General features: G+C 50.0%; 1 protein-coding gene and 1 long non-coding RNA gene across 8 annotated transcripts in view; one reads left to right on the top strand and one right to left on the bottom strand.

The window, feature by feature from the left end:
- Mical2 (microtubule associated monooxygenase, calponin and LIM domain containing 2) overlaps positions 1 to 27,462 on the top strand; it is a 208,942-nt gene that overhangs the window by 74,323 nt on the left and 107,157 nt on the right. For all 3 annotated transcript variants that reach the window (XM_047516541.1, XM_047516540.1, XM_047516542.1), the window contains exons 4-15: positions 6,193 to 6,400; positions 8,733 to 8,849; positions 10,341 to 10,442; positions 13,418 to 13,573; positions 16,479 to 16,579; positions 20,795 to 21,052; positions 22,349 to 22,464; positions 23,267 to 23,393; positions 24,035 to 24,125; positions 25,200 to 25,347; positions 26,438 to 26,637; positions 26,982 to 27,088. In XM_047516541.1, the coding sequence (XP_047372497.1) occupies positions 6,193 to 6,400; positions 8,733 to 8,849; positions 10,341 to 10,442; positions 13,418 to 13,573; positions 16,479 to 16,579; positions 20,795 to 21,052; positions 22,349 to 22,464; positions 23,267 to 23,393; positions 24,035 to 24,125; positions 25,200 to 25,347; positions 26,438 to 26,637; positions 26,982 to 27,088 (1,731 nt within the window). The remainder of the gene's footprint in view (positions 1 to 6,192; positions 6,401 to 8,732; positions 8,850 to 10,340; positions 10,443 to 13,417; positions 13,574 to 16,478; positions 16,580 to 20,794; positions 21,053 to 22,348; positions 22,465 to 23,266; positions 23,394 to 24,034; positions 24,126 to 25,199; positions 25,348 to 26,437; positions 26,638 to 26,981; positions 27,089 to 27,462) is intronic.
- On the bottom strand, positions 11,673 to 18,357 carry LOC124958486 (uncharacterized). Of its 5 annotated transcripts, XR_007103899.1 has the most exons (7): positions 17,358 to 18,357; positions 16,832 to 17,026; positions 16,035 to 16,260; positions 14,840 to 14,949; positions 14,631 to 14,724; positions 13,664 to 13,722; positions 11,673 to 13,557 (listed from the first exon to the last, which is right to left on the bottom strand). It is a non-coding gene; the product is annotated as an uncharacterized LOC124958486 (long non-coding RNA). The 5 variants fall into 5 exon arrangements; XR_007103895.1 differs by having other exon boundaries at positions 14,631 to 14,949; XR_007103896.1 differs by having other exon boundaries at positions 14,631 to 14,949; positions 16,035 to 16,244; positions 17,358 to 18,356.

Raw genomic sequence — 27,462 nt, 5'->3', positions numbered from 1 at the left:
GTCCCAGCCACAATTTCCACTCATGACCCATCTTCTGGAGGGATCCTTTCTTGACCAAAGTTGCCCATCTATTCCTTCTCCAACTTTCTATAGCAGTCACAGGTAGTACTAGGCAATCTAGCATCATAGTTTCTAATTTTCTTCTTCTCTAGTCCCCAGTTTCCCCAGGTGTGGGAACATGAGCCTAAAGAATTGTGGCTTTTAGCTGGGACTCTGGAATCAGAGGTTAGGTTCTAACCCTAGTTCTAATACCATGGTCAAATCGTTGAATCTTCCAGAGCTTCAGTTTTCTCATTTTCCAAATGGTCACAAAGTCATTTTATAAGCAGACAATAAGTGGTAGCTCCACTTTTTATTGCTGTCATCAATACCATCATTTCTTTTGCTCTTCCCAATAAGATACACGAGTTTCAGCAAAATTAGGATTGGGTTGGCACTTTGAGATCTCTCTGCGGGCAGGGACTGGGCCGGGGCAGTGCTCAGGCCCTGCCTGGGAATGCAGGCTGTAACAGGGGACATGCTGTAAAGTGTGAACAGTACCCAGAGGTGATATAGACCTTGAGGGTTGTGCTCAGAACTTCCAGACCAGGCATCCAATATAAGCACGCTCATGAGATCAAGGGGCAGAATGTTCACAAATGAATTTGTCCCTATATCCACACCCTGTGGTCCCAAGTTATAGTTGCTCATAAGAGGCAGAGGGTACCAGTTCAGGTGAGAAGAGAGGGATGAAGTGGAATGAAAGATTTCTCAAAGGAATTGGAGTTATTTTCTTGAGGGGAAGCATGGAGAATAAGGTCTTTTTTCCCATTTCCTTTCTGTAAATTTCTGAGGTTAGGAAGTGGCATGTAATCATTACTCAGGAATAACTGGATGTGATCAAAAAACAGGTCAGAATGGGGACCTGGGCAGGGTTATGTCCAGCGGGTGAGATTTAGCTCCCTGCCCAGAGAGGCCCAGGAAGAGCCCTGCCTGGCCAACCCCCTCTTAGAGACTCCTCTTGGGCTGGAGTCTTAGTGGCCATATCTCTCTGAGTCCCTCTTAGCGCTGCCCTGCAAGGTGAGGCTGTGCAACCAGGCCCCATCGCAAGCCCCCTCCCTGCAGGCACATGGGTAGCATCTTGGATTTGAGAGCTCTCCACCCCACAATTCTTGAGCAAGCTGTTTTGCTCATGGTAACCCAGTAACAGTCAGGGACTTCCTGCCTGGGTTTAGGAAAATGGCTCATCCTGAGAGCCAGGGAGACTGCAGGGCCACTCAGGGAGTCCAGTAGCATGATCCTGGCACCAGAGCACTGGCCTGGGGAACTGGCCTGCAGGTCAGCATGCCAGGAGGGCTGCTGCTACCACGGAGATAGCTCCATGCCTGCCACCCTCATGCACAGCTTGCTGCCAGGGCAAGGCTCACCACAGAAGGCTTGCACGGTCTGAGCCCAACTCAGCTGCAGTGGCACCTGCTAGTGTGGCTTCTCAGGGCTCGCACAGGCTCCAGCTCCATCCGGCCAGTGAACTTACACCCTGGGGAAGCTCAGGAAGCTCAGCCCAGGCACAACCCTGTCTCTGTGCAGAGACCCAGTGAACTCAGTCTGAACTCTGGCTCCGTTCAGAAGGCCGCCATGTACTTCAAGCAGGGAAGGGGTAAAATCCCCTCACTTCATCCTCACTACCTCCTGTAAGCCCGGGCTTTACTCTCGGATAAGCTGTTAATACAGTGTAGATGTTCTAATCACTCCTCTCAGATGAGGGGCAGGCAGAGGAAAGCAGGGTGGCATACAGCGGGCCCCATCTGCAGGCCCCCTCTGCTTGCTGGAGTCCTGCACACTGCCTCTCTGTAGCCTCTGCACACAATGCTCAAGGAGAGCAGAGGCAGAAGTCAAGCAGAAACGAAGGCTGCAAACTAAAGAGCCCCTGACCGCTCTGCAACTGAATCTGCTGCGCGTTCAGACCTGATCCCTGCACACCCTCTCACTTGTGGGTTGGGAAGAGGGACAGTTGGAAGGTGTGCCAGGTCACCAGGAAGTAGATTGTGCTTGCTGGGCCCCTTTGAAGTGGAGCCAGAGTCCTGTATGAGCTGGGGCCTCTGCAGCCCTTGCGTCCTAACTGGGCGAGATGGCCATCATCTCCACTCCACCCCTTGAGAAGTAAGGAGTTGGCATTGTCTCTCCTCTTCACTAACATGGAGGCCTACGCTCTGCTGAGCTTATCTATACAACGGATTTCCTGCTGGTGTTGGATCATCCCCTGTCCCCAGTGAGTAATAATTCATGTCACTTGAGCACACAGACATGCCGACGTCCATGATGCTGGTGGCCTTGGCAGACCCCAATTCCCTCAGTCTGGGTAGGGATCTACAGACATTAACCCCGCCTGAGCTGACATGCACTGAACATCCCCGTGACAGAGAGGACAGAATGGAGAGGGCTGAGAGAGCCTGCAGAGTTCAGCCTCCACCAGCCTTGGATCGAGGCCTGCACATCGGGCCCGGGTCGGGTTCTGGGTGTTCAGAAATACAGAGACGCAGAGTGGGGAGCATTCCAACCCACTCTGGATCAGACTCGGGTGATTATGACACAGAACTTAGTTCTGGGACAGCAGTAAGGACAGCGCTGATGGGAGCATTGAGGAGGGGTAGAGAGTACAGGGAACTCAAGGAAACTCGGTTCTGAGTTTTAATGAAAAGCTTTCCTTTCCTGGAAGTTGGTCCTCAGCAGCAATGACCTGGAGGAGTTGGGAAAGGGAAGTGCCTTTTGGGTTGCGTTGGCGCCACGCTTTGCCTCTGTAGTCTACTCGGGCCATCAGCTGTGGGTCCTCTTCTCTGCTGCTCCTCCACCAGGCATGTGGGTATTCAGCCTCTTGTCAGAATACCAAGTCCCCATGCGGGTCATAACAAGCATGTTTGAAGGGGAACTGGCCTGGCCCCTGCCAACAGCCCTTCTTCCCAACCTTGATAACATCTGTGTGGAATTTTTTTCCTTTATAGAGTTAGGCCCGTTGGTATTTGCTTTTGATTTTAGATTTTGGTATGATTGGCATCTCTGAAATTTCAGGCCCAAAATGTGTACTGGGGCCTAGAACTGTGGGAAAGCTGGACTTTTGGTAATGGGATTTCAGGTGTGTCCAGGTGGAGCAGAAACAGTGCACTGGGAACTGCACACAAATTGCAGAGCCGCCCCAGCCAGTGGGGAAGGGTCTTCTGCCAGGGAGCAGTGATGGGTCAGGCCTGGTGGCAGGAAGCCTTCCGTGGGGTAAGGGGAGGCCTCCTCCCCTTCCTGCCCTTCCTCACCCCACATCCTCCATCACCCTCCCCCATGTTCCTGGCCCTGGAGTGACCAAACTTGCAAACAGGAAAAGATGTACTAACTGCAAAGAAATGCGATGGGTCCAGACTTAACCCCAAAGCAAACCTCACAAGCGTGGGGTTTGGAGCCATGCTTTAAAATGACCGTCATTGTCTGGCTATTTGCAGCGAGGAGCTGCCTGGGGGGTGAGATCAGGATGGAGCTGGGCTTGGGGAGTGGGTCCCCTCCAGGCGCCTCCAACCAGAGAGGAAGCCTGTACCCTGCACACCCACTCACTCCCAGTGTCGCTGGGGGTGAGACGTATCTCAGCGGTGACTTCATTTCCCCTAGCTGGGTGTTCACAACTCTCTGGAAGGTTCCAACCAGTAAACCACACTGATTGTGGTGTGGGAGCTTCTGACATGCTTGATTGCGCTGTCCCTTTGGGACCCTGGCGGTCCAACCGAGTGATAACTGGAGGATGGAGGATTTGCCGGGAAAGGGGAATGTGTTTTTTTAAGATAAGGTTTGTTCCTGAGCAGAAGGCAGTTTCCAGATGGCTCTGCAAAACTGGAGGAGTGAGGGTATGAGTCTTGCGGTTGCCCTGCTGGCAGCCCCTGGCTCAAGAGGTGTTCTGTGCTCCTCTGGTTTTAGACACCCCTGGGGCACCTCATAAAACCTGGTTTGGATGGATGGCTTTTGCCCAGTACAGCTATCTAGGTAATCATGTATCTTACCTTCTGTCCTAATAGGCTTCTTCCCTCCGAGTACCTTGTCTTGTTCAAAATGCAGAGCCCACCAAGGGCCTGGTGTGGGGTTAGGACATGGCCCTGTTTGCCACGTCTCCCACATGGCCCCAGGGCCCATAGGACCCAGGCCACACTCCTTCCCTTGGCACTTAAACCTTCAGCATCTGGCTCCAGACTAACTCTCCTCTCTTTTATCTCCTTCCCTTCTCCCCTCCCACCCTGAACAGTCTTTCTCTTAGAACAGTCTGTCCCCTGGGCTGAAATGTTCCTCTTATTCTTATTACTCCTGGTGAGCTAGAAGCAGTTCAGCATGGTTGGCTCTGGAATGAGACCACCGGAGTTCGAATCCTGGTGCTGTCCCTTTCAATCTGTGAAACCAGGGACCAGGAACCTACTTGCTTTGTGCCTTGCTTTCCCTCATCTATGAAATGGGTGTAATAATAGTTCCTTCATATGAGCAATAACAGGTCCTTAGTGTTGTCATGAGGATGAAAAGCTAAAAATTCTTGAAATGTCTGGCACATAGTAAGAATTCGACACATATAGGCACCATGATTGATAATAACTTTTAAAGACCCTTCTCTGTGAAGCCATCTCCAGGACACTAGGCAGGATGAGCTTTTCCCCTTCTGGGCTCCAGAAAGAACTAACCCAATGAGGTTCCAGGTATTGATTCCAAAGTCTGACTTCACCTCTGACCTGAGATTTCCTAGGACACAGGGACTAGATTTCAGCAATAGCAACATTTACATCAGGGTGTGCCAGTCTCTCTACCAGAGGCTTTTTCTCATGCAATTTTTATCAAGACATAAACATTCACCCAATTAAACTACACAAGCCAGTGCTTTTCTTATATTCACAAGGATGTGCAAATATCCCAGGAAGAAGCCCTGCATCCGTTAGTAGTCCCTATCCTCCCCTCCCCCTATCCCCTGTGCTCTCTGTCTCCGCAGATTTGCCTATTCTGGATATTTCATATAAGTAGAAGCATATAATACACAGTCATTTGCCTCAAATCTCTTTCACTTAAGCCCAATGTTTTAAAGATTCAGTCATGCCTTAGAAGTTCATTCCTTTTTGAAGCTGAATGATATTGTGTTATAGGGGTGGATACATCAGATTTTGTTTATTCATCAACTAATGGACAATTGCATTGTTCCCATTTGGGGGCTATTGTGACGAATGCTGCCGTGTACACTCATGCACTGGTTTTCATGTGGACATGTTTTCATTTCTCTTGGGTATACTCCAAGGAGTTGAACTGCCAGCTCACATGGTAACCCTAAGTTTGACTATTCACATCTGTGCTACTTTGCATTCCCACCGGTGATGTACGAGGGTTTGAATTTCTCCATCTCCTCACAAACACTTTTTATTCTCTTTTTCATGACAGTCATCCTAGTGGGTGTGAAGTGACATCTTGTTGTGGTTTTGGTTCACATTCTTCTAGTGACTAAGGGTATTGGGCATCTTTTCATGTACTTACCAACCATTTGTACATGTTCTTTGAAGAAATGTCTACACAAATCCTTTGCCCATTCTTTAATTAGACTGTTTGTATTTTTGTTGTTGAGTTGTAAAGACTGTTTGCATATTTTGGATCCGAGTCTCTTATCAGATATATATGATTGACACATATTTTCTCCCATCTGTGGGAATGTCTTTTCACTTTTTTTGACAGTATCCTTAGAAGCAACAAAGTTTTTAATTTTGATGAAGTCCAATGTATCAATTTTTCCTTCTGCTTGTGCCCTTGGTGTTATATCAAATAAACTATTGCTTAATTCAAGATCACAAAGGTGTACTTTATATTTTTTTAAAAATTACCTTCTTTACAATAGCCCTGTATGGAAAAATGACTCTTCAGACACCTACTTTATAAATAAGGAAACCTCAGGGCCACGTGCCAGATCTGGGATGAAAACTTGGTTCAACCTCACTCTGAACCTCATGCACATCTTGCCGTGCCTTTTCCCCAAGTCTCTATACCTCTGCATCCCCACAGGCTTGCAAAGGGACGGGTCATGTGCTCTGGCTGGAGGGATGCCAGGCCCGGGCAGGTGTGTGCGAGCCTTTGCTGGTTGGTTTGGGTAGGTGGGGTTTGCTCCTCAGTCACGCTACTGACAAGACGCCAGAGGTCACCAACATCTCTCTCTCACCCCTGCAGTGTCTCATCGTTGGGGGAGGACCCTGTGGTTTGCGCACTGCCATCGAGCTTGCCTACCTGGGAGCCAAAGTGGTCGTGGTGGAGAAGAGGGACACCTTCTCCCGGAACAATGTGCTGCACCTCTGGCCTTTCACCATCCATGACCTTCGGGGCCTGGGAGCCAAGAAGTTCTATGGGAAGTTCTGCGCAGGCTCCATCGACCACATCAGTGAGTAGAGCCTGTGGTGGTGCCCCACGAAGGCCAAGATCCTCCCTGGGTGTGATTCTGGGCTTGGGAGGCCCGGGCAGTTCCCTCTGGAAAATCTCTGGAGGTTCCATACTTCCAACGGGCATTTGGCAAAGGCCTTCACACTAGGCTTGGCAGAGTTGGTCCTCAGGAAAATGCTTTGCCTTCAGTGGTGGACAGTGAGGCAGAGCGGCCACAGTCTCCAGACTCGAACTCCAGAGCTGCCTTCTCTGACCTAGGGCTTGCTGTGGGGGTGGGTGAGAAGCCAACCCTGAGAGCCACGTCCCTATGAGGACAAGGACGTGTGGGGAAGGGGAGCAGAGTGTGGGCGAGAATGACTGGAGAGAAATGTCAGCCGCCCAGGGCGTGATTTATTTGGACCCAGGAGAATTTGCCAGCAGTGGCCCCAGAGTTTATTCCCTCTTTGGGATGTGAAAATTCCAAGAGTCTAGTGGAAAGAAATTTGGATTTGCCCAGAAAGTTGCAGCGTCAGTGTTCAGGATGTTCTGCCCCACCCTTGGAAGAATGCGTGGTGTTCTACCCACACGGAGCAATGACACCGAACACCCCCCCCCCCCGTGGGGCCCTCCTGGGAGGCAGCACAGCACAGCAGGCCTCGTGGGCCCTGGGGCTGTGGGCCTGACTTCCTGGTCCGGGAGCCCCTCCTGCCCACACTCATAGGCTCTCTCTCGCCCTAGACCTTGGAAAGAAGTGCTGTAAAGTCTCTGGGAATGAGCTCAAAACATTCAGAACCATCTTTGTCAAGGGGAGCACTGGTCCTTGTGAAAAGAGAGGCAGGAGGAATTTATTGAGCACCTACTGTGTACTGGAACCAGAGAGACCAGGAACCTTGACCCTGTGCGGAGAGGCCAGGCCTCCCCTGAAGGAGTTTTATAGCAGGAGGTGGCCAGGGCTCTTCCCAGCCCACTGATTGGCTTCTGTTCAGACCATCGGTGGTCTCCAACCCCAGCTGCGTCCTCGGGCTCAGCCTTGCTCAGCAGTTCCTGGCAGGTCCTGTGTTAGCAGCCTCCTCCACTTCCCACTGAGGTGGTTCCAGCCCTCACCGCAGCCTCTTGCTCTCAGCAGATGGCCTCCCTCCCGCACTCTGGGGAAGAGAGGCCACGCTCTGTTCCAGCCCCTGTGCTTCCCCCTACCCACTCCCGCACTCCTTGCTTGCATCTGCAGTGCAGAGGTAGACCTGGGCGTCTCCTCTCAGACCATGACCCCTTGGCTCCTCCCCTCCGTTCACCTGCCCCTCTCACAGGCCTTTCCACTCCTCACATCTCGCTGGCCCTCCAGGTCTCTGTATGTGCTCCATGATCACCCTTACCTCAGAGTATCCACTCTGGAAAAAGGAGGTGTGGGCTGTTCCACCATCTACTCCTGCCGCCTCCCATGACACCCACCACCCAAGTCTGCAGAAGACTCCTGCTCCCAACTGCCCAGACCTCCTGTGGGATTTGATAGTCTTGGTTCCTCTTCTCTTGGCCTCCAGGACCCCAGCTCAGGCTCTGTTTGCCAATACACCATCACCCACAATCATGCCCAGCTCCATTCTGTTTACCTGTATTTCCTCCATTAGAGGGCGTGTTCCCCACCTCCTGTGCCTTGCCTGGTACCTGACGCATTGTAGATGCTCAAGAAATATTAAGTGAGCTAAACCTGTGAAATCTAGAGAGGCCCGTGAGAGTTTAAAACTTCTCACTCTGCAGAAAAATACCCGGAGGGATGCCCATTGGTACAGAATCGCAGGAGTCAAAATAGGGGAATGAGGTTCTACCCCCTGGGGCAGTGAGCAGGAGGTGGAGGACCATGAGCACTTCCCACCCTGACCCTTACCATGGGAGGGCGAAGAGCTGAGACACAGCCTCCCCACAGGAGCCATTTGATCCCTGTCTTCACTTGTTGCCCTTCACGGTCTGTCTGTCTGCTCCTCTTTCCATCTTTACCTTACCAAGCCCAGAGCCCAGCTCAGGAAGGAGGCAGGAAAGGTGGAGTCCCTCTTCCCTCTGGTGTCATCCAGTGCTAGCACAGGGACTGCGAATCAAACAGATCCAGGCCCGCATTCTAATTTTGCTCCTGTGTGACCTCAGGCAAACACCATCAGTTTCTCATCTATAAAATGAGAATAACGATGGTCCCAAAGGACTGCTGTAAAACTGAGTGTGTGGCGCAAAAATCCGCACTCAGTGATGATCATGGTTGGTGTATTAGCACGCTCTGACCGCTGACCGGTGATTCAGTGGCGTTCTGCATACAGGAGGCACTCGGTCTTGCTACCAACGGCTCATCTCCGCCCCTCCCTCCCTAACAGGTATTCGTCAACTGCAGCTCATCCTCTTCAAGGTGGCCCTGATGTTGGGAGTTGAAATCCATGTGAATGTGGAGTTTGTGAAGGTTCTAGAGCCTCCTGAAGATCAAGAGAATCAAAGTAAAGTATAGTTTTCCTTTTCTGTCTCCACATCAGACATTGCAAACCAGAAACCACACTTGGAGCAGTTGGAGGTTTCTTCTGCGAGAGTGATTTTTATTAGGAGCTGTCTGGCACACTTCCATCCATGGACAGCTTACCTTTTTTGATCATTGCTATTGCTTTAGATTTTTCCCTTCATTTCCCGGGTGGGGTGGGTGGGGATTATTATTAAGCCATCACTCCTATGATTTGGTGGCCTTGTGACTAGGAGATGCTATTTTGACAAATTAAGTCCAATCAATAGAAGAAAAGAGGACATAGATTTGGTGGTTTGGCGAAGTTCATTCACATGCACTCCAAGTTATGCATGTGAATTCACATGGGTGTGTGGATGCACCTGTTGGACCCACAAGATATTTCAAAATCCAGTACAGAAAATGAGTCTTGTAGAACAACTATGAAATAAAGGGTCAATGGATATTTTGGTAAATAATATTTTTTCTCAAAGCTATTATTTATTCTGTACAAGATTCCTCTGTATAGTAGATAGTCTTCTACTCTTGCTAAAACAGTAAATAAGTGTCCACCATCCCTTGGGCTCAGATTCACAGGTCTTCCCCAGAAAAGGGTATCAGGCCAGGTAAACTCAGGGTGTCTTTCTCGGGTGCCTGGTCCAGATTGAGATTTAACTTATAAGTCATAAAATTCGCCCATATAGGTATGCCCTTTTCAGTAATGTTTCTCTTTTTCCTTTTAGTATGTTTATTTAATTCAGATCCCTTGGACTCACCATGGTCAGGGAGGTTGTTCATAAAACCTCTGCATCCTTTTGACTATCAACACCTGCCTGGGAAGGGCTTAGAGTTTTGAGCCAGCTTGGTGTTGGAAACCTCATAGTTTCCATAATATACCTCATTTCTCATTTCCTCTGCCCAGCATTTGTGAGAAGTTATCTTATTTACAATAGGGGGACTTTGTTGGCTTTTGTAGCAGGACAATATTTATTTCCTGGCACTCAGAGACATGAGCACTCCTGACTACTGTCTCTACTAGACACACAGGCTGTACCTGAAAATGTTTTTTGCCAAGGCAGCAGACTTCACAGTAGAATATTTTGAGCAAGAAATAGAAATTCAAATTGTTTTTGTTCTTTGGGGTCTGTTTAGCAATAAGAAGGTACTGAGTCACGTGGGAGAATGTGAGAACACAGTAGAATCTGTTAGGAAAAATACTGTGCAAAGAGACTAGTTTGGGAATCATGTAGGATAAACTTCCAGTAAAGACCAGTGAAGCTAGGCCCGGAGCTGGTATTGCTGGCTTACTTTGTCCTGGACAGAACTGATACCGAAGCCAGCAGATGCCAGACAGAGTATGACTGGACTGCCTTGTCCCTTCCCCTGGGGGCTCTGCCTGGGCTGCATTGTCCATTTCTCATGGCCAACATACAGGGCTGCCCCACTCTCTCCTCCCCCCTCTCCCTGTGGCTCATCTCCCCTTCGTGTCCTGCAGAAATTGGCTGGCGGGCAGAATTCCTCCCTGCAGGCCACGCCCTATCGGAGTTTGAGTTTGACGTCATCATTGGTGCGGATGGCCGCAGGAATACCCTGGAAGGTAAGGGTTCTTCCTCTTGGGACAGGGATGGGGAGACTGGGAGGGATGAGAGAAGGGAGGGCAAGATGGCAGGTACCAAAGCTAGGGGAGCTTCTCAGAGGGCAGATGTCCTGTCCTACCTGAGGCAGCGGGGGCTGGGCTCCATGGGGCTGAGAGTGAGAGGGCCACCATTTCATTCTCTCTGGACCTTGGTTTTCCCAGATCTAGAAGGAGGGTAGCCGAACCCACTCAGAGCATTGTGCTGAGGATTGGACACTCACTCGTTCTGTGATTCCCAGACTCACTTATATGCAAAAATGCTCTATAAAGGTTAAGTGCTGTGGGAAAAATCAACATGCATCTATTGAGCACCTGCTGATGTGCGAGCCAGGGTGCTGAGCACTTTAACACTTCATCTGAGATAAACACTTCATGCCTTTAATGGCGTTTGTTCACGTTCAAGTGCACTAGGAACGGAAGGAGTTAGAAAAGGAGCCCCTCTGTTTCCACAACTCTTAAGCACACCCACTGCTGGGCAGTTAGATAAGCTCTGCCAAACTGTCCTGTACAAAACCATGCTTCACTGGGTCCTAAAGTGGGATGCCCATTGTGCTTTCCTGGGGTGAGATCCAGCGTTGGTTAAGAGAGAAACCCATCACTAGGAAATGCACAAGTCATGTCCATCCCAGATCTGGGATCAATTAGGCTACTAGGTGTCCTGATTTATAGTAGCAGTACCAATTTGAAACCACGAGTTGTAATTAATATGGCCCCCCAATGGCATCTCTTAGACTAGGGACAATTCTGCTTTTTGAGCTTGCCCCCCTGGAGGGCCACAGGCTGTGAATATCTGACAGGGAGGGCACCCCGGAGGACAGGGCGCATGCCCTGAAATAGGCTGATAGAAAATTCAGGATGTCTGCTGCTTCTGGCTCAGGCCCTTCCCTGAGTGCTCTTTACCACCACCACCTTCTGACCTCACTTCCATACCCTCACAATCAATAACCAATATCTGACAAGGTATTTTAAACAGTTCTGGCTTCCAATCTGGATGTCGTACTCTTAGGACTTCGTATGTTGTTTTGGTGATTTAGTAAATAACCATTCCTGTTACTTTGACAAAGATCTAATGAGGAACAACTTGAAGAAGGGGTTCTAAGTAGAAACCTAAGATTTCAGTCAAAGGAATTTTGGACAGAGGATTGGGTACCAGCATGAGGCTGGAGTACGTGGTGAGAGGATGTACAGAGAATTCCCAAGGTTATGCTGAGCAGGTCTGTACCTGTATGACTAGTGTCTTAGTCTGTTTTCTGATGCTATAATAGAATATCTGAGTCTGGGAAATTTATTAAGAATAAAGGTTTATTTAGCTCATGATTCTGGAAGTTAGAAGTCCAAAAGACTGGCACCAGCATCTGGTGAGGGCTTTCTTGCTGCATCATAACATGACAGAGGGCATCCCCAGGCAACATAGAACAAGCTTGCCAAGAGAGCTCCCTTTTACAACAAAGCCACACCTGAGATGGCCCATTAATCCATGAATTCATGAGTGAATGAATCCAATCTTGAGGGCAGAACACTTGGACACAATCATTTCCCTAAGGTCCCTCTCCAACTACCATGACATATGAATTTGGGGATTAAGCTTCCAACACAGGAATTCAGGGGACACATTCAAACCATAGGTACTGGGGCCTGGAATCAAGCAGGTAAGCAGCATGTCTGGGGCAGGAGTGGGAGAATTCAGGACCACAGATGCCTAGAAAAAGGAAGGTCAGGAGAAGGCTCCATTGAGATGTGACCACCTGCTGTGATCCCGCATCACTGCCAATCAAAATAAATGTTCATATAAGCCATTGAAAGCCAAGCCCCCTGAGGATGTACTCCTATGTCCCACTGCACAGTTGGCTGTGATAAACGTTTCAGGATAGCTAGAAGAGGGCTGGGGCTGGGGCTGGGGCTCAGCAGGAGAGTGCTTGCCTAGCATGTGTGAGGCCCTGGGTTCGATCCCCAGCACCACATTAAAAAAAACTAAATAAACAAAATAAAGGTATTGTGTACATCTACAACTAAGAATATTTTTCTTAGATAGCTAGAAGAGGGAATTTTGAATGGTCTCTGCCTAAAGAAATAATGAATGTTTGAGGAGATGTGCTAATTACCCTGATTTGATTATTGCTTATTACATACATGTATCAAGTACCACATTGTATGCCATAAGCATGTACAATTATTTTGTGTCAATTTAAACAAAAAAGTAAAAATTAATAAGAACCCTAAGGAATTAGAGTACTAAATTATGCAAGTTAGAATTCTGTCTATTCATTATACATTTATTCGATATGTACTAAGTACCTGTTACTAGGAATCAGTGTATTAGTTTCTGGGGGCTGTTCTAATGAAGTACCACAAACTGCATGCTATTGTCTCATAGTTATGGAGGCTGGAAGTCCACCATCAAGTTGTCCCCAGGGTTCATTCCTTTTGAGGACTGTGGGAAGAATGGGTTTCCTGCCCCTCTCTGAGCTGCTGGTGTTTGCTTCAGTCTCGGTGTTCCTTGGGTTATAGAAGCACACCTAATCTTCATCTTCACAGGACAATCTGTCTCTCTCTGGGCACAAGTGTGCCCTGCTTTCCCGTGTCTATAAGAACATCAATCATACTGGAGTAGGGGAGCGTCTCTGTAGAAGGGTGAGCTCTGTGACTAGTCGCCTGCTGGAGAAGATCACTTGGGCCATTTGCCAAGCCTAACTCACCAGGGTATTGGTCGCACAGGTTTTAGGGAGGGACAGAGTCCCACTGACTTTGCAAGCCTCTGGTGACATGTTGCTTCCTCTTGGGAGCAAACCAGTCATTTCTGCAGACTCCTGGCCTCCAGAGGCCTACAGGCCTGGTTTCACTGGCCTGCGGGCACTGAGAAGGCCTTTCTCAGTAATGACTTTCAGTGTTCATGCCAAACCCAGAAGACTGACTCAGTTGTCTCTCTCCCCTCACAGGGTTCAGGAGAAAGGAGTTCCGTGGGAAGCTGGCTATTGCCATCACTGCCAACTTCATAAACAGAAATAGCACAGCTGAGGCCAAGGTAGAAGAGATTAGTGGCGTGGCCTTCATCTTCAACCAGAAATTTTTTCAGGACCTGAAAGAAGAAACAGGTGAGACCTTCACTTCTCTCTCAACCAGCTCTTATCCATATTTTCTAAGGGACTCATACTGAGAGGGTGGAGGCAGAGATTTCTCCTTACGGTGATAAGTGGGCAGTGTTCCTTCAAAGGATTCTTGATGAACATTCTGGATATTTTACCTGAAAATAGAAAACAGATAGAGCCTTTATTCTATTGACCTTTACTGAGTGCCTGCTGTACGCCATTGCTCAGTATTGTGGGGTACAAGGTCAAGGTTGACGTGATCTATACCTCCTGCTGACACACCTCCCTGACCTTCAAGGATACCCACATAAAGTGCCCTAATGCAAGATGATCAGCACTGCACCTGGGAGGCAGCATGAAACACAGGGGTGCTCTGGGAGCCAGGAATCCACAGGTGGCACCTGAAGGAGCCCACATGCTGCACACCAGCTGCTGCTGTCCCCAAAGGATGTCTAGGGGTGCCACTCTCTGGCAGCACATGCCATCCAGCCACAGGTGGAGAGGACAGAGGTGCTGATTCACTCACTCACTGGCTGCTACATGCCAGATGCAGCTTTGGGGCCTGAGCTAGACCAGTGAACAAGACAGAATTCCTCCCCCAGGACCTGTGTTCATGCTATGGAGGTAGATAGCCAAAGAACAGAAAAGGGACACGCTGGGTAGTCGTAAGGATGGCAGAGAAAACAAAGTGAGCAGAAAGCAAGGATGAATCGCCTGTTTTCAATTAAGTAAATTCCAGATGTTTTCTTCCTTCTTTTTTGATACTGAGGATTGAACACAGGGCTGCTTAGCCACTGAGCCACATCCCCAGCCCTTTTTATATTTTTTATATTTTATTTTGAGACAGGATCTTGCTAAATTGCTTAGGACCTCGCTAAGTTGCTGAGGCTGACTTTGAACTTGCAATCCTCCTGCCTCAGCCTCCTGAGCTGCTGAGATTACAGGTGTGTGCCACCACACCAGGCTTGCTTTCTTTTTTACTTGACTAAAAATGTGTATTTTCCCTTGAAAAGGCAGTATAATAACAATTTTAAATATAATCTTTGTGCTGGAGGTCAGTTACCTGCTATTTGACCACCGGGTATAGCACCTTCAGTCATGAGCTCCTTCTATTTTCCGCCTGCATACTTGCTTTATCCATGGCTCCACCTCTCCACCTTGAATCATATGACTCGGCGTCATATTTAAAATATCGTCCACATTTCTCATTCAACGTCATCTTTCCAACATAGACCTCCTGATGGTCAGTTTGGGAGCTGTGGAACATCTTACCAAGTAGGTGTCGCCGCTTAAGCTTTTAAGCCAGGGATTGGCAAACCAGAGCTGGCCACATGTTTTTATATTGCCTTTGAGCCAAGAATGGTTTTGTATTTTGAAAGTGGCTAAAGAAAAAAAAATCAAAAGGGTAATATTTTTTAATGCATGAAAATTATATGAAATTTAAATTTTGATGTCCATTGTAAACATGGGTGATAACACAACCATGCCTGTTTATTTTCATTGCCATTGATGGCTGACTATACCATGGGCCCTTACAACAGGGACCATATGGCTCACAAAGTCAAAAATGTTTACCATCTGGCCCTTTGAAAAATATTTGCTGACCTCTGATTTAGACCTTTCACTAATTTACTGTTGCAGATAAGACTGTTTCTGTTGAATCATATCTTTAAACTTGTTTTCTAGGAATGAGATTAATTGTGGAGCCAGACTCTGCCTCTCGCTGTCCACAATGAAACGCATCCATTAAGTGACCCTTTGAGTTTCCCCACAATTGCATAATTTTATTGAGTTTTAATATTTCCTTCCAGCATTTATGTCCTTTTGAATTATTTAAAAGTTCTCCAATACTTCCTTTCCCTCAAAGCCAAGAAAACAAATATTTAGACCACCGGTTATAAATTCTGACAGGACATTGAATATGTTTTTCTAAACGTTTCAATGCGTTTCCTTTAAACTTTGCTGAGGTTGTCACCTTAGGCTGTTGTTTCACAAAGTGCCCTCACACAGTGACAGCGACATTTCCTCTGTTCTCTTGGGGGCCTCTGCATTCTTGGCTGTTCCCTACTGAACTGCAGTAAAGGTTCCTGTGGTTCCCCAGCCCAGCTCCCTTGTGTGGAATGCTGATGGGTCTCCAGGTGTCTGTTCCTTCCTCTCCCTTCAAATAAACTAGGCCAGTCATTCTCAAACTCAAATATGCACCAGAATTACCCAGACGGCTTGTTAGAACCCTGGGTGCTGGCCCTATCCCCAGAGTTTCTGATGAAGTAAGTCTTGGATAAGCTGCTGATAAGCTGCATTTTTAATAAGTTCTCAGAGGGCCCCTGGCCAGGGACCACCCTTTGAGAACAACTGACTAAGCTCACATCTCTCAGTGTGGTTTTTGCAGAAACCCAGAGTGCAAAAAGATATATTCCAGGTCTCTAATCTGAGTTCTTCCTACCACTGCTCTTGGGTTTTCACTCACCAGCAGGGAAATAGTAGAAGCATCTGTTGGTGTAGGCTTTGGAGAATTTCCACAGCTCTGACCACAGGGAGGGCACAGTGGATAGCACTCAGAGCCGTACAGGCTTGGGTTCAAATCCTGGCTGTGTTGCTGTTTAGCTTCCAAGGTCAGGTCCTACGGTTTTTATGACATCTTACCCAGCTCCACCTTAGAAACACTGGCTCACAACCCCTGCAGACATTGTGAACTCAAACAACAACGTCTTGCTGTGAATATAAATGCTAGCTCTTCTGACTCAGGTCACTTCAAGTCCTCTCTTATCTTTCCCAACCTCGCATCTTAAACTCTTGTCTCACATAATATTCTGCAGATAAATAATGAGACCTGCAATGAGGCAAAGTACAGTTCCTGGCACACAGCTGGCTCTGGGGAAGTAACCGTGGGCCTGAACACTTCTCTTTTCAGGGATCGATCTCGAGAACATTGTTTACTACAAGGACAGCACCCACTATTTTGTCATGACTGCCAAGAAGCAGAGTCTGCTGGACAAAGGTGTCATCATTAACGTATGTACCTTGGCTCATTTCTCACCTGCCTTTCCCTTTATGACCTGGGCCGGCAGCACCAGCAGGTGTGGGAGAAGACGCTGTCCTGCCAGAAACTGAGCCCAGGGAGGAGACAGAAGGGGCCACCCACCTCCCCCATTCCTTGCCCTTGTTATTGAATGAGTGCCGGTAAAGGAGCCGCGCCCAGGCCTGGAGAGGCTTCTGCAGAGAAGTGTGCTGGCGTTAGTGTGGATCAGCCAAGTCTTCACCTACCCTGCTCCTTCTCTGGGAGGTCACGTGGAGACAGATGGGGGCTCCTTGTCCTGGTGGAACACAGAGATGCCTTCCCCTGGAGAACTTCATGCTGTGTCCCCTTATTGTGGTATGGGGGACAGATCACTCTTCGCCACATACTAACTCAGAATCATGGGCGAGCTGTTTATTCTTTCTGAAACTCAGTCTTCATGTCTGCAAAATAAGAATGATTTCTGTGGGAAAGGGTTCTGGAGAGGGGTGTGTGTTTTTGTATGTATACACACGTCTGTACACACACACACACACACACACACACACACACACACACAGCGGCCTGGCTTGGGATGAGTTTGCAGATTCCCTCCCTAACTTCTCAGTCTTACTTGGACACCCACTCTTTTGTCCTGCTGGCTTCCTGGCTTCTGCTCTGTGGCTTTGCATCTTCCAGGAACAGGGTAGGAAGGGGGAAGCACATGGAGTGGCGGGCCCTGGACTGGCAGCCCCTCTGGTCAGGTTTCAGCCCTCCCCGAGCCCCTGTTCTCACCTCTGCTGCCACCACTGCATGCTAAGATAAGCATCGTGCGCTCCCAGGTCAGCCTGCTCCCCGGTGCCGGCCTGGAGCCCGGGAAGCATGGTGACCATTGGTTGCTGCTTGTTAGAGAAGAATGTGCCTCTCTTCTTGCCAGCCTGTGCTGGCAGCCGGCCGGGTGGCATTAGTAACCCAGCCCTCCCCTGGGTCTCCTCCACATTGGCTCAGGTCTTTGCTGAGAGCCTGGGTTGTGGGTGGCGGCTGCGGGGAGCCGCTGGTGAAGCTGGCTGAGCGCGCCTGCGGAGGTGTGAGCGCGGGGCCTCAATGGCTGGCGTCCAGTGCCCGTGGGTCCTTCTGGGGAGGCAGCATACCCCTGCTGCTGCCCTGCAGCCGGCCCTCCTGAGGTTGCTGCTGAGTCTGGAGATGGCTGTCAGTGCAGGGCAGTTCCGGCACGCAGGGCCGCAGGTGCAGGAGAGGGCCCGGGCTCCGGGAAGAGTGTGACGTGGGTTTTCTGTTTCACTGTCTGAGTCCGCCACCCTCCTGGGACACTAAGGGCACCCTCAGGTCATCCCAGGGCATTTGTCCAGGCCATGACACGTTGTTCAAGGTGGCTCTATTCCTCGGCTTTGTCAGAGCCCCTCCACGTTCCCATCTTGAGCTCTCTCTCATGGTGCAGGTCAGTAAGCACGATGTGCTCTGGTGGTGACTTTGGGGAGTTGGAATGAATCCCAGACCTGTGATCACCTCACCAAAGCCTCTCCTCCCCAGAGGACTCCTTGATCTCCTGAGCTGGAGCGAGGGGCCTTGAGGGCCATGACACAAACTCACGTCTAGAAATCGGAGGCCGTAGGCTGGACACAGGAGAACTCTATAGCGTGCGTCTGGCCCATCTACCCTGAACCACTTAAATTTACATTCTTCTCTTGCCCCCAGAGGAACGGCAAGCCCTCTCAGTTATCCTCTCCCTACGTAGGTCAGTATCTTCCTACAGATGCTACCTTAAATGTTTGTTGAATGACTGACAGACCTCTGGACAAGAGGTTTCCCTTACCTGCTTCCCCATCTATTCCAGCTGATCCCTGGATTTCTCTTCATGTTCTTGAAGGGAAAATAAAATTTCTCCTCTAGAAACCCTGCCTCTGGGCTCCCAGCTGTGTCCAGCTTTCTCTTCCCTCAAGGAGTGCACCCATCCCAGAGCCTCCCTGGGCCCTTCTTCCCCTGGCCCAGGCCCACTCAGCCTGGGATTCCTGGTCACCGCAGGCATTTCTCACTCCATGTGTTGTGGATCCCCATTCAGCTGCCTCAGTACTGAGCCCTGCCTCCTGTGAAGCTTTGGGTGGACCTTGCCCCACCTTCCCTTAAGCCCAGCCCAGCACTAGGGCAAGTCTTCTTCCTATTGGATCCCTCACCCTTCACTCATTTTTGTGGCTTCCCTGCCCACAGACCCACCTCTCTATTTAGTATCCAGTCCCACTTCAGCACTACAGGCCCGTGGAAAATCAGGCCTGAATTTATCCTCCTGCCCCGCTTTTATCTCTATTTAAAACAACTTCCCCAGGCCTGCCCACTTTACCTAAAACCGTTCCCTGCCTCTCTGCCCTGCTTTTCCTTATTGTCCTCGTTCTCACCTCCTTTGGATGGTTCTGCCACCCACCCACTTGCCCAGGACTCCCCATAGCAGCACCAGGCTGCGTGGACTCTCACCAGGTCCAGCCCGAAGTCTGCTCCCCCTGTCAGGTCCCACACTGACCCAGGAAGAGGTGTCCAAAGGAAAACCAGGTAACAGGAACTCCATCCCAACTCCAGGACCCGACAAAGGACTCTCGGACCAATGCTAGAAGCAACTTGAGAATTGTGGTTCGGGTGTGGAAATATTAGAATTTCTCCAACAAAGTGTTTGAAATCATGGCTCTTCTGAGGACTGAGACAGGAGGTCACTGTGGGTGCAGGTGAAGCTGAGCCTCTTGAGACCTGCAAATGCTCATGCCAGCACCTTGGGTGGGTCTGGGTTGCCCTTCACCACATGCCGCCTTTCGTGCCCTTGTGAATTACTGGGGACAGGCATTCCCATCCATTTCCACCCACTTCCCACATGCCAGGCTCAGGGCTGGCGATTTCACAGGCACAGTCTCATTCAATCTTCACGTGGCTCTGTGCCGTAGATTTTGTTACTCGCATTTTACAAATGAGAAAACAGACTCAGTATTGAGTTAAACAACTTGCTCGATATAGTTAATGAACACAGAGGTGGAATTTGACCCATTGCCCTTGCTGACCGTAAAGCCTGTGTCTGTCCTCTGTGCCACTTCTTCCACCCCATGAGGCATGTATGATTTATTTTTTCCTTTCATTCTTTTTTCCTGTTTTTTTTTTTTTTGTTGTTGTTTGTTTGTTTGTTTGTTTTGGTACTGGGGATTGAACCCAGAGGCACTTAACCACGGAGCTACCTCTCCAACCCTTTTTTATATTTTATTTAGAGAAAGGGTCTCACTGAGTTGCTTAAGGCCTCACTAAGTTGCTGAGGCTGGCTCTGAACGTAAAACCCTCCAGCCTCATTCTTCCAAGCTGCTGGGATTACCAGCATATTCTACCATGCCCAGCCATGATTTTTGTGTCATCTTTGGGAATGTGGCCTTTTAGTTTGCCACATGATGAGCACATTAGACTCTGGGTCTGGTCTGCTCTTCTTCCTTCCTTCTCTGCCATCCTGTGGTGCACCATCAGGATGAATGGAGGGTCCTCTACGCTCGGGGTGCCCCGCCCCCACGCAGGGAAGTAGAACAATGAACACCCTGAGAGCAGAGCCAAGCCACGAGAGCCCTCAGCCTCTCAGGAAAGGAGTAGCTGATTCTGGAACGAAAGTTTGAGAGTTATGTTGAGCACCTTTATTTCCCTCCGGTCTTGTTTGACTACTCAACGCAAAGCATCTGGACCACATTAGCTCAGCTAATTCCATTATTAAATCACACTTACTGACTTGCTCCATTGTCTTTTAATTGTGTTAAAAGTTATCGCAAGAGCCGGTCATGTGAAATGTGTTTCTTGTTTGCTGTAAGAACATTATCAAGTACACTGTTCATTAAATCTCTCAGCGTTTGCTGTCAAAATTCCTACGTGAGACAGATCTTTTAGAATTTAGTGCCAGGAAAAAATTACCTCCCCTGAGGAATGGCTGTGCTTCCTTCTTTCTGATAAGGAAAGTCCTGTAACATATCACATTTCCCTTTTGCCTTGGATGCCAGGAAGCTCAAAGCCAAATTTGAAGCTTAATCACAACCGTGTTAACCCTCACAGCTGGCTGATTGGCTTCCTCTTTATTCCCCCGGTGCTGGCTGTCTATTTCTGTTTTGATTAGCCTCACTGTGTAGACCATGCCAAGTCCTTTTGCCTAGAGAGGATACAACTCCTCCCCTGCAGAGGGTCAGGCTCCACGCTGTTCTGATCTTCCCCAGGACTACATCGACACAGAGATGCTGCTGTGTGCGGAGAACGTGAACCAGGACAACCTGCTCTCCTACGCCAGGGAAGCTGCAGACTTCGCCACCAATTACCAGCTGCCGTCCTTAGACTTTGCCATGAACCACTACGGGCAGCCTGATGTGGCCATGTTCGACTTCACCTCCATGTACGCTTCAGAGAACGCAGCCCTGGTGCGAGAACGTCAGTCGCACCAGCTGCTGGTGGCCCTTGTGGGTGACAGCTTGCTTGAGGTAATGCCTGCGTGTGGAGCCCCTCATTCCTGTGAAGAGACAGATCCCTGCATTTAACTCACTGGCAGCATCTGCTGTCACATAGCTCTGGGAAGGACAGGCACAGCTAGTTTCGGGACTCTGCCAAGGCTGGCTTGGCCCCAAGCCTGCCCTTTCACAGAATCCCAAAGAACCCTCCTGCCTGCATGGAGGTGGGAGAGCTTTCTCTCTCATCTTGTCTTCTTCCATGTTTTTGGGTATTTTTTGTTTTTGTTTTTGTTTTTTTTGTATTGGGGACTGAACCCAAGGGCACTTAACCACTGAGCCACATCTCCAGTCCTTTATTTAGATCCTGCTAGGTTGCTTAGAGCCTCACTAAATTGCTGAGGCTAGCCTTGAACTCATCATCCTCCTGCTTCAGCCTCCCAAGCTGCTGGATTACAGGCATGCACCACCACGCCCAGCTAGGCGGACTTCTTTGTTGAAGTACAAAATCAGGCAGTCCTGGTCTGAACCACTGGGCTGTCCTTCTCAGAGCATGTAGGCCCTGAACTGGGTGGACACTCCTTCCCCATGTGGTGGCCCTTTATGACCTTTCAGAGTGGAGAAGACCTTACAGGGTACAGGAGAGGCCTGGGTCCCAGTGTGCAGTTTTCCAGTCATTTTCCCTGCTCAAACCTGCCAGGTACACAAGAATTCTTAGATTAAATGGATGTTTTCAGAAGGGATCAAATTTTATCTTACTATAAGTACTGACCAAACAATGTATATGTGTTTATCCCAGGTGAAGAGTCTGTGTTTGAACTCTGTGTTAGATGCTCATAAACAAGTTTCCTGGGCTCAGCTTGGCTGAACTGGTCCTCGCTCACCATGTGCGTGGACGTTCTCTTCAGTTCCTTATTGGAGCATCCAGCACCCACTGTCCCAATCTCCCTCCCAGCCTTCCTGCTCCCCAGTCCTGCCATGCTCTGTGCTATACCCAACCGTGTGGGCTCTTCTTCCATCAGCACTTTCCAGCTACTGAGTTTTGTCCACATTATTTCCAGAGGGATCAAGATCAGAATCCCGGTGCATGGGCAGCTCTTTTATGACGTGTTCCCTCTCCCAGAGCCCTCAAGCTGTTTTGCTGGCTTGCGAACTAGTACCCTTTGCAGTTGAGTTTGTGCTGCCGCTGTCTGTGATTAGGGTGGCCTGCTACAGACAGCAGGGCTGCTGCTCTGTCCTCTGTCTGTCCCACCATTGCCTTACTCAGGCTGAGTGGGATAGAAGCTGGGAGTGGTTAGAATCAACCAGAATCTTGCTTGTGTTCTTTTGCAGCCATTTTGGCCCATGGGCACAGGCTGTGCCCGTGGCTTCCTGGCAGCCTTTGACACAGCCTGGATGGTGAGGAGCTGGGACCAGGGCACCCCTCCCCTGGAGCTGCTGGCAGAAAGGTGAGGTGTACAGCAGAACTCCTCGCAGGGGGAGTGCTAGGTCAGCGGCTCGGGCAGGAGAGGGAGCAGGACTGGCTGCACCCTCATTCGCCTTCCCACGTGTGGCCTGATTTAATCATCAGGGTCCCCATCATTTATCCATCATCATCTCCCTTCTTCGGTGACTTTTCCTGGTGGCCAAGGTCTTAGGCCCTGGATGTCAAAGGAGACTCTTCATCTAGGGTAACGCTGGAGTTGGGGCTCCCCCGTGCTGCTCGTTCAGCCAACACTCAGGGAGGTTTACTTAAGGGCATCTTCCAGAACAGTTCCGGAGGGCCCGTCCTGTTGGGGTTCTCCGGCCTCCCCGGCCCTTCCCGTGGCCGAGGCATTGGGCTTTCTCCCAGTGTGCTGGTCACGTGGCTGTGACAGCTGGAGAACTGGGAGAAGTCAGGGCTGGCAGGAAGACAGGCTGCTGATGGTCTTGGTGTGGAAAGCTGTGGCCTTGGGGAGCAGGCCACAGCAGGCAGCGGGGCTAAGTGGTGGTCATAGCCAAACCACAGGTTGCTGTGCTGCCAGCCCGGAGTCCCAGCCTTCTCGGGGAGGAGGCCAGCACCCCGCCACCCAGATATTCCTTCCTCTTGGCCCCTTTGGCCTTCCTACTTTGCAGATCTCAAAACTGTGAGCATCAGGCATTTCAGGGAAGGGTTACACACTCCCACCTGGAAACGCTGGGACAGGGGGATGGAAGAGGTGGGAGCAGGTGGGGACAAGGGTCCGAGGGGGCCAGAGCAATGCCTGACCTCTGGGCTCTGCCTCCCTCCAGGGAAAGTCTTTACCGGCTGTTACCTCAAACGACCCCAGAGAACATCAACAAGAACTTTGAGCAGTACACATTGGACCCAGGGACACGGTACCCAAACCTCAACTCACACTGTGTCAGGCCTCATCAGGTAAGTCCACTCCTGGGCCCTGTCTGGGTCAGTCTGGGGAGTGCGGGAGAGGGTCTCATAAAAGCTTAGCACATTCCTGGGACTGAGGCCAATAAGGTCTCTTGGCCCAAGGGTGGGACCAGTTGTTCTCCCCAGGAGACACAGGAGAGCAATATAGACAGCATTTTCTCAGCCCACAGAAAAGAACTGGAAAAGTGTACCGTGTGTGTTTGCATATTTATTCACGTATGTGCATCTATTTACATGTGTTAATTTGTCACTGTGTACTTGCAATACTGCTCATATTTTTCTCAAATAATCTGCTAGACCAAATATCTTCTCTTCCTCACCACCCAGGGTCCTAGAGTCCACTTCCCCCATTGATTCACATCCATGCAACCCCCAACCTCAGTCAATAGGACGGAGAACAGTGTGGATGTTTTAAATTAACCAATTAGCTATACTCACTTCCCTCTCCCAGCATTTGGGGAAAAACTGAGGTCCCTGTCTAGGACTCAGTTTGCCTGGGTTCCCTTGTGGAAAGTCCTGCCATTCAGCAATGGAGGGAAGCAGGGGCAGGCAGGGGCGAGGCTGTGTGCAGAGGCCCTGGGATGGGGATTTGGGGGAGATGGTGGCAAGCGTGCAGCCTCTTTTGCTCGTAGGTGAAGCATCTGTACATCACCAAGGAGCTGGACAGCTACCCGCTCAAGAGACTGGGCTCAGTGAGGAGGTCCATCAGCCTCTCCAGGCGGGGTGAGCAATCCTGGCCAGGTTACCCGGGTGGGCTTTGTGGGGAGGAGGCCTGCTCAGTGTCTGTCTGTGGTGACCAATTCTGCCTCTGTCACCCAAGTATGTGACCTTGGGCAGGTGCCTCTCCTCTCTGTCTTTCAGCTTCTTCATCAGGTTGACCAAGAACAGGATGGGCAGGGCCCTTGCAAGGGTTGGAGTTCATGAGTAGAGCCCTTAGCAGAGGAATATGAACTGAGGGGTCATTTCACAGGTCTCGTTCTTACTTCCCTTTTGTTTCCAGCGTGGGCTCTTATCTCCCCAACTGACAAGCTCCGTGGGCTTCATGGTTCCGATTGCCCTGGGCCTGGCACAGTGTATGGGCTGGTGCTTATGTCAGGGAAGGAATGATTCAGGAAGAGCTTCCCCAGCGTCCAGCTTCGCTCAGGTCCCTCCTGCCTAGAGACACTCTGGCTGCCTCTGCCTGCCCAGACCTTGCTGCCTCTCCTTCGTTAGGCAAACCCGGCCCTCCACAAACCCCATGTGCTGCTGTCAGTACACTGTTGACTGTAATAAACTCTTTTGCTGTTGCACAGACATGGCAGTGTTTTCCAGATTCTTTGCTACTACACAGTCCTGTTTTCCTTGAATGACTTCTGTCTGGTGAATTCCTAGACACTCTTCAAGAGCCAGGCCAAGGGCACATCCCTGGACACAAAATCTTTGCAGATTTGCTGGGCCCCACAGGCCCACCCACTTGCACATTCCCATGCCACCATGCTTCTCCCTCCATTGTAGTACCACGTCGTCACCTACTAGAGGAGCATGTTGTTGGCAGGGTCTGTGTTCTAGCCTCCAATCTGGGGCCTGGCAACAGTGGGCCCTAGGGACTCTGCTGGAGGATGACTTCCTGTCCCGGCCTCTTGCCCTCCATCTACTCCCTTGATCAGGCCTCCAGGCAGCAGCCCACAGGGGATTGCACCCCATCTGGCCCCTTGATGCAGCTCTTCCTGCTTCCCAGCCCTGGTGGCAGAGGGAGGGAAGCAGAGTGAACTGGCGAGGTCACCCCAGGTCTCACTGCCTGTGCTCCCCTCCCTGCAGAGTCAGACATCCGGCCCAGCAAGCTCTTAACCTGGTGCCAGCAGCAGACTGAGGGTTACCGGCACGTCAATGTCACCAACCTGACCACATCCTGGCGCAGTGGCCTGGCCCTGTGTGCCATCATCCACCGATTCCGGCCAGAACTGATGTGAGTCTGGGGCCCATGCTGGACGGTGGAGATGAGGGACACTAAGGCCACTTGGCTGGATGCTGGCTGCCCACTACCTGGTTCAATAGTTCCTGGTTCAATAGTTTTCAATTTGAGTTTTCTCTTATACTTGCTCTTTTCCCTTCTCTCCATCAATAACGGGTTGGACCTGTGACCCTAATACATAAGGATAAAAATTGGCTCAGCCTCCATGGTTGCCTTCTCCCCTGCCTTCACCTCAGTTGGCCCATATTGGTAATTTAAACAATTAGAGCTCTAAGTCCAGGAGAGGAGGGAGGGGCAAGGTCTGGGGACCAGTGTGAGGGGCTTACAGTCAAAAGAAGTGTGCTTGACACCCAGGTCTATTCGCTGACTGTGGTGGGCCACCACTTTGTTTCTTGGAGCTTTAGTCTTCATCTATAAGGTGAGAACAAGGGCAAGGTCATTGTGAAGAGCAGATTACCTTGTGGAAACACTCTGTGATATCCAAGGCAGGACGTGTTTATGTTGACGGCAGCACAGCCTCACACCCAATACAAGTCCATCCAAAGAGGCGATGGAAACCTGCTGAGTGGCATCAGTCTGCTCCTTTAGGAAGCAAGATTGTGGGCTGGGACTATAACTCAGTTGGTAGAGTGCTTGCCTCACATGCACAAGGCCCTGGGTTCAATCCTCATACCACACACACACAAACAACAACAGAAAGCAAGATTGCCATGAGAAAGAAATGGGAATTCCACTTTTTACTTCATATGGTGTATGTAACTTGGTTTCTAAAACAACCCCAAATGCTTTTTTAATTAAAAAGTAAAAACATAAGAGAAAAGATAAAAAGTAAAGTAGCTCTTGAATTTTCCATTTTCTTATGGTTGCAGCTCAGGCCCAATGCATGATCATGGCCCCTGTCTGATTGGATTTCTCCCAATCAGAAGGGTGGGGCCAGCCTCTTCAGGTCTGAGGTGGTGGTTGGGGTTCTGGGGCAGGGACTGGGGTCACTGGAACCTGGCAGAGTGTCAGCCTACAGAGCTCCTCACAGGCTAGACACCCCCCTACCTCTCCCTGACTTCTCCACCTTGTATTGATTCTCCAGCAATTTTGACTCTCTGAATGAAGATGACGCTGTAGAGAACAACCAGCTGGCATTTGACGTGGCTGAGCGTGAATTTGGGATCCCTCCAGTGACCACGGGAAAGGAGATGGCATCAGCCCAGGAGCCAGACAAGCTCAGCATGGTCATGTACCTTTCCAAGTTCTACGAGCTCTTCCAGGGCTCCCCGCTGAGGCCCATGGGTAAGCACCTGTGCGGGGTATTACCCAGCCCCTTGGGCCACCTCTACCCTGGAGCCAGAGTCTGCCTTCTAACACTGCTGTCTCTGCCCCGGAGCTGTCTGATGCCTTCTCTTTGACTCCGAGGCCAACAGGGGTGACCCCAGCCCCGGGACCCTGTGTGTATCAGCAAGTCTGTATGATAGGTACCAATTCCAACATGGGAGGTCGCTGATAGGAGCCACAACAGCCCCCTTCTCAGGCTTCCTACAGCTTCAGTCCTGGACCTTGATATGACAGCACCCCCTGGTTATAACACCTCCTGGGCCCAGGATCCAAATCTCAGTTGTGCTTGTATTTTCCAACAGATTCTTGGCGCAAAAACTATGGAGAAAATACGGACCTCAGCTCGGTCAAATGCTCCATTTCCAATAACTATCTCAACCTCACGTTTCCAAGGAAGAGGACTCCACGGGTAAGTTCTGGCCTGGTTTTTATTTTCTTTCACATTGCACGTGTGTGGGGTAAAAGGAAGAACAATTTTATGCCCTTGGTCTGTTTATGCTGGTAAGTTACACAGATCAAGCACTCATGGAAGATGTGCATAAAACTCAGTTGGGTAATTGAGTGTTTTTGGAAGTTCTCCCTGGCAGCTAGTTTCATGGACTTAGTAGTTATAGGAAGGGGTTGGTGGAGAGCAGAGAGGACATGCTGGTGAAATGTTTTCTTTGTTTTGAGCAGTACTGGCATTGAACCCATGGGTGTTCTACTGCTGAACTACATCCCCAGTCCTTTTTCTTATTTTGAGACTGGATCTCCTTAAGTTGCCCAGGCTGGTCTTGAACTTGT

This window comes from Sciurus carolinensis, chromosome 11, assembly GCF_902686445.1.
Source record: "Sciurus carolinensis chromosome 11, mSciCar1.2, whole genome shotgun sequence".
Lineage (NCBI taxonomy): Eukaryota > Metazoa > Chordata > Mammalia > Rodentia > Sciuridae > Sciurus > Sciurus carolinensis.
This window is presented reverse-complemented; position numbering and strand designations above follow the sequence as displayed.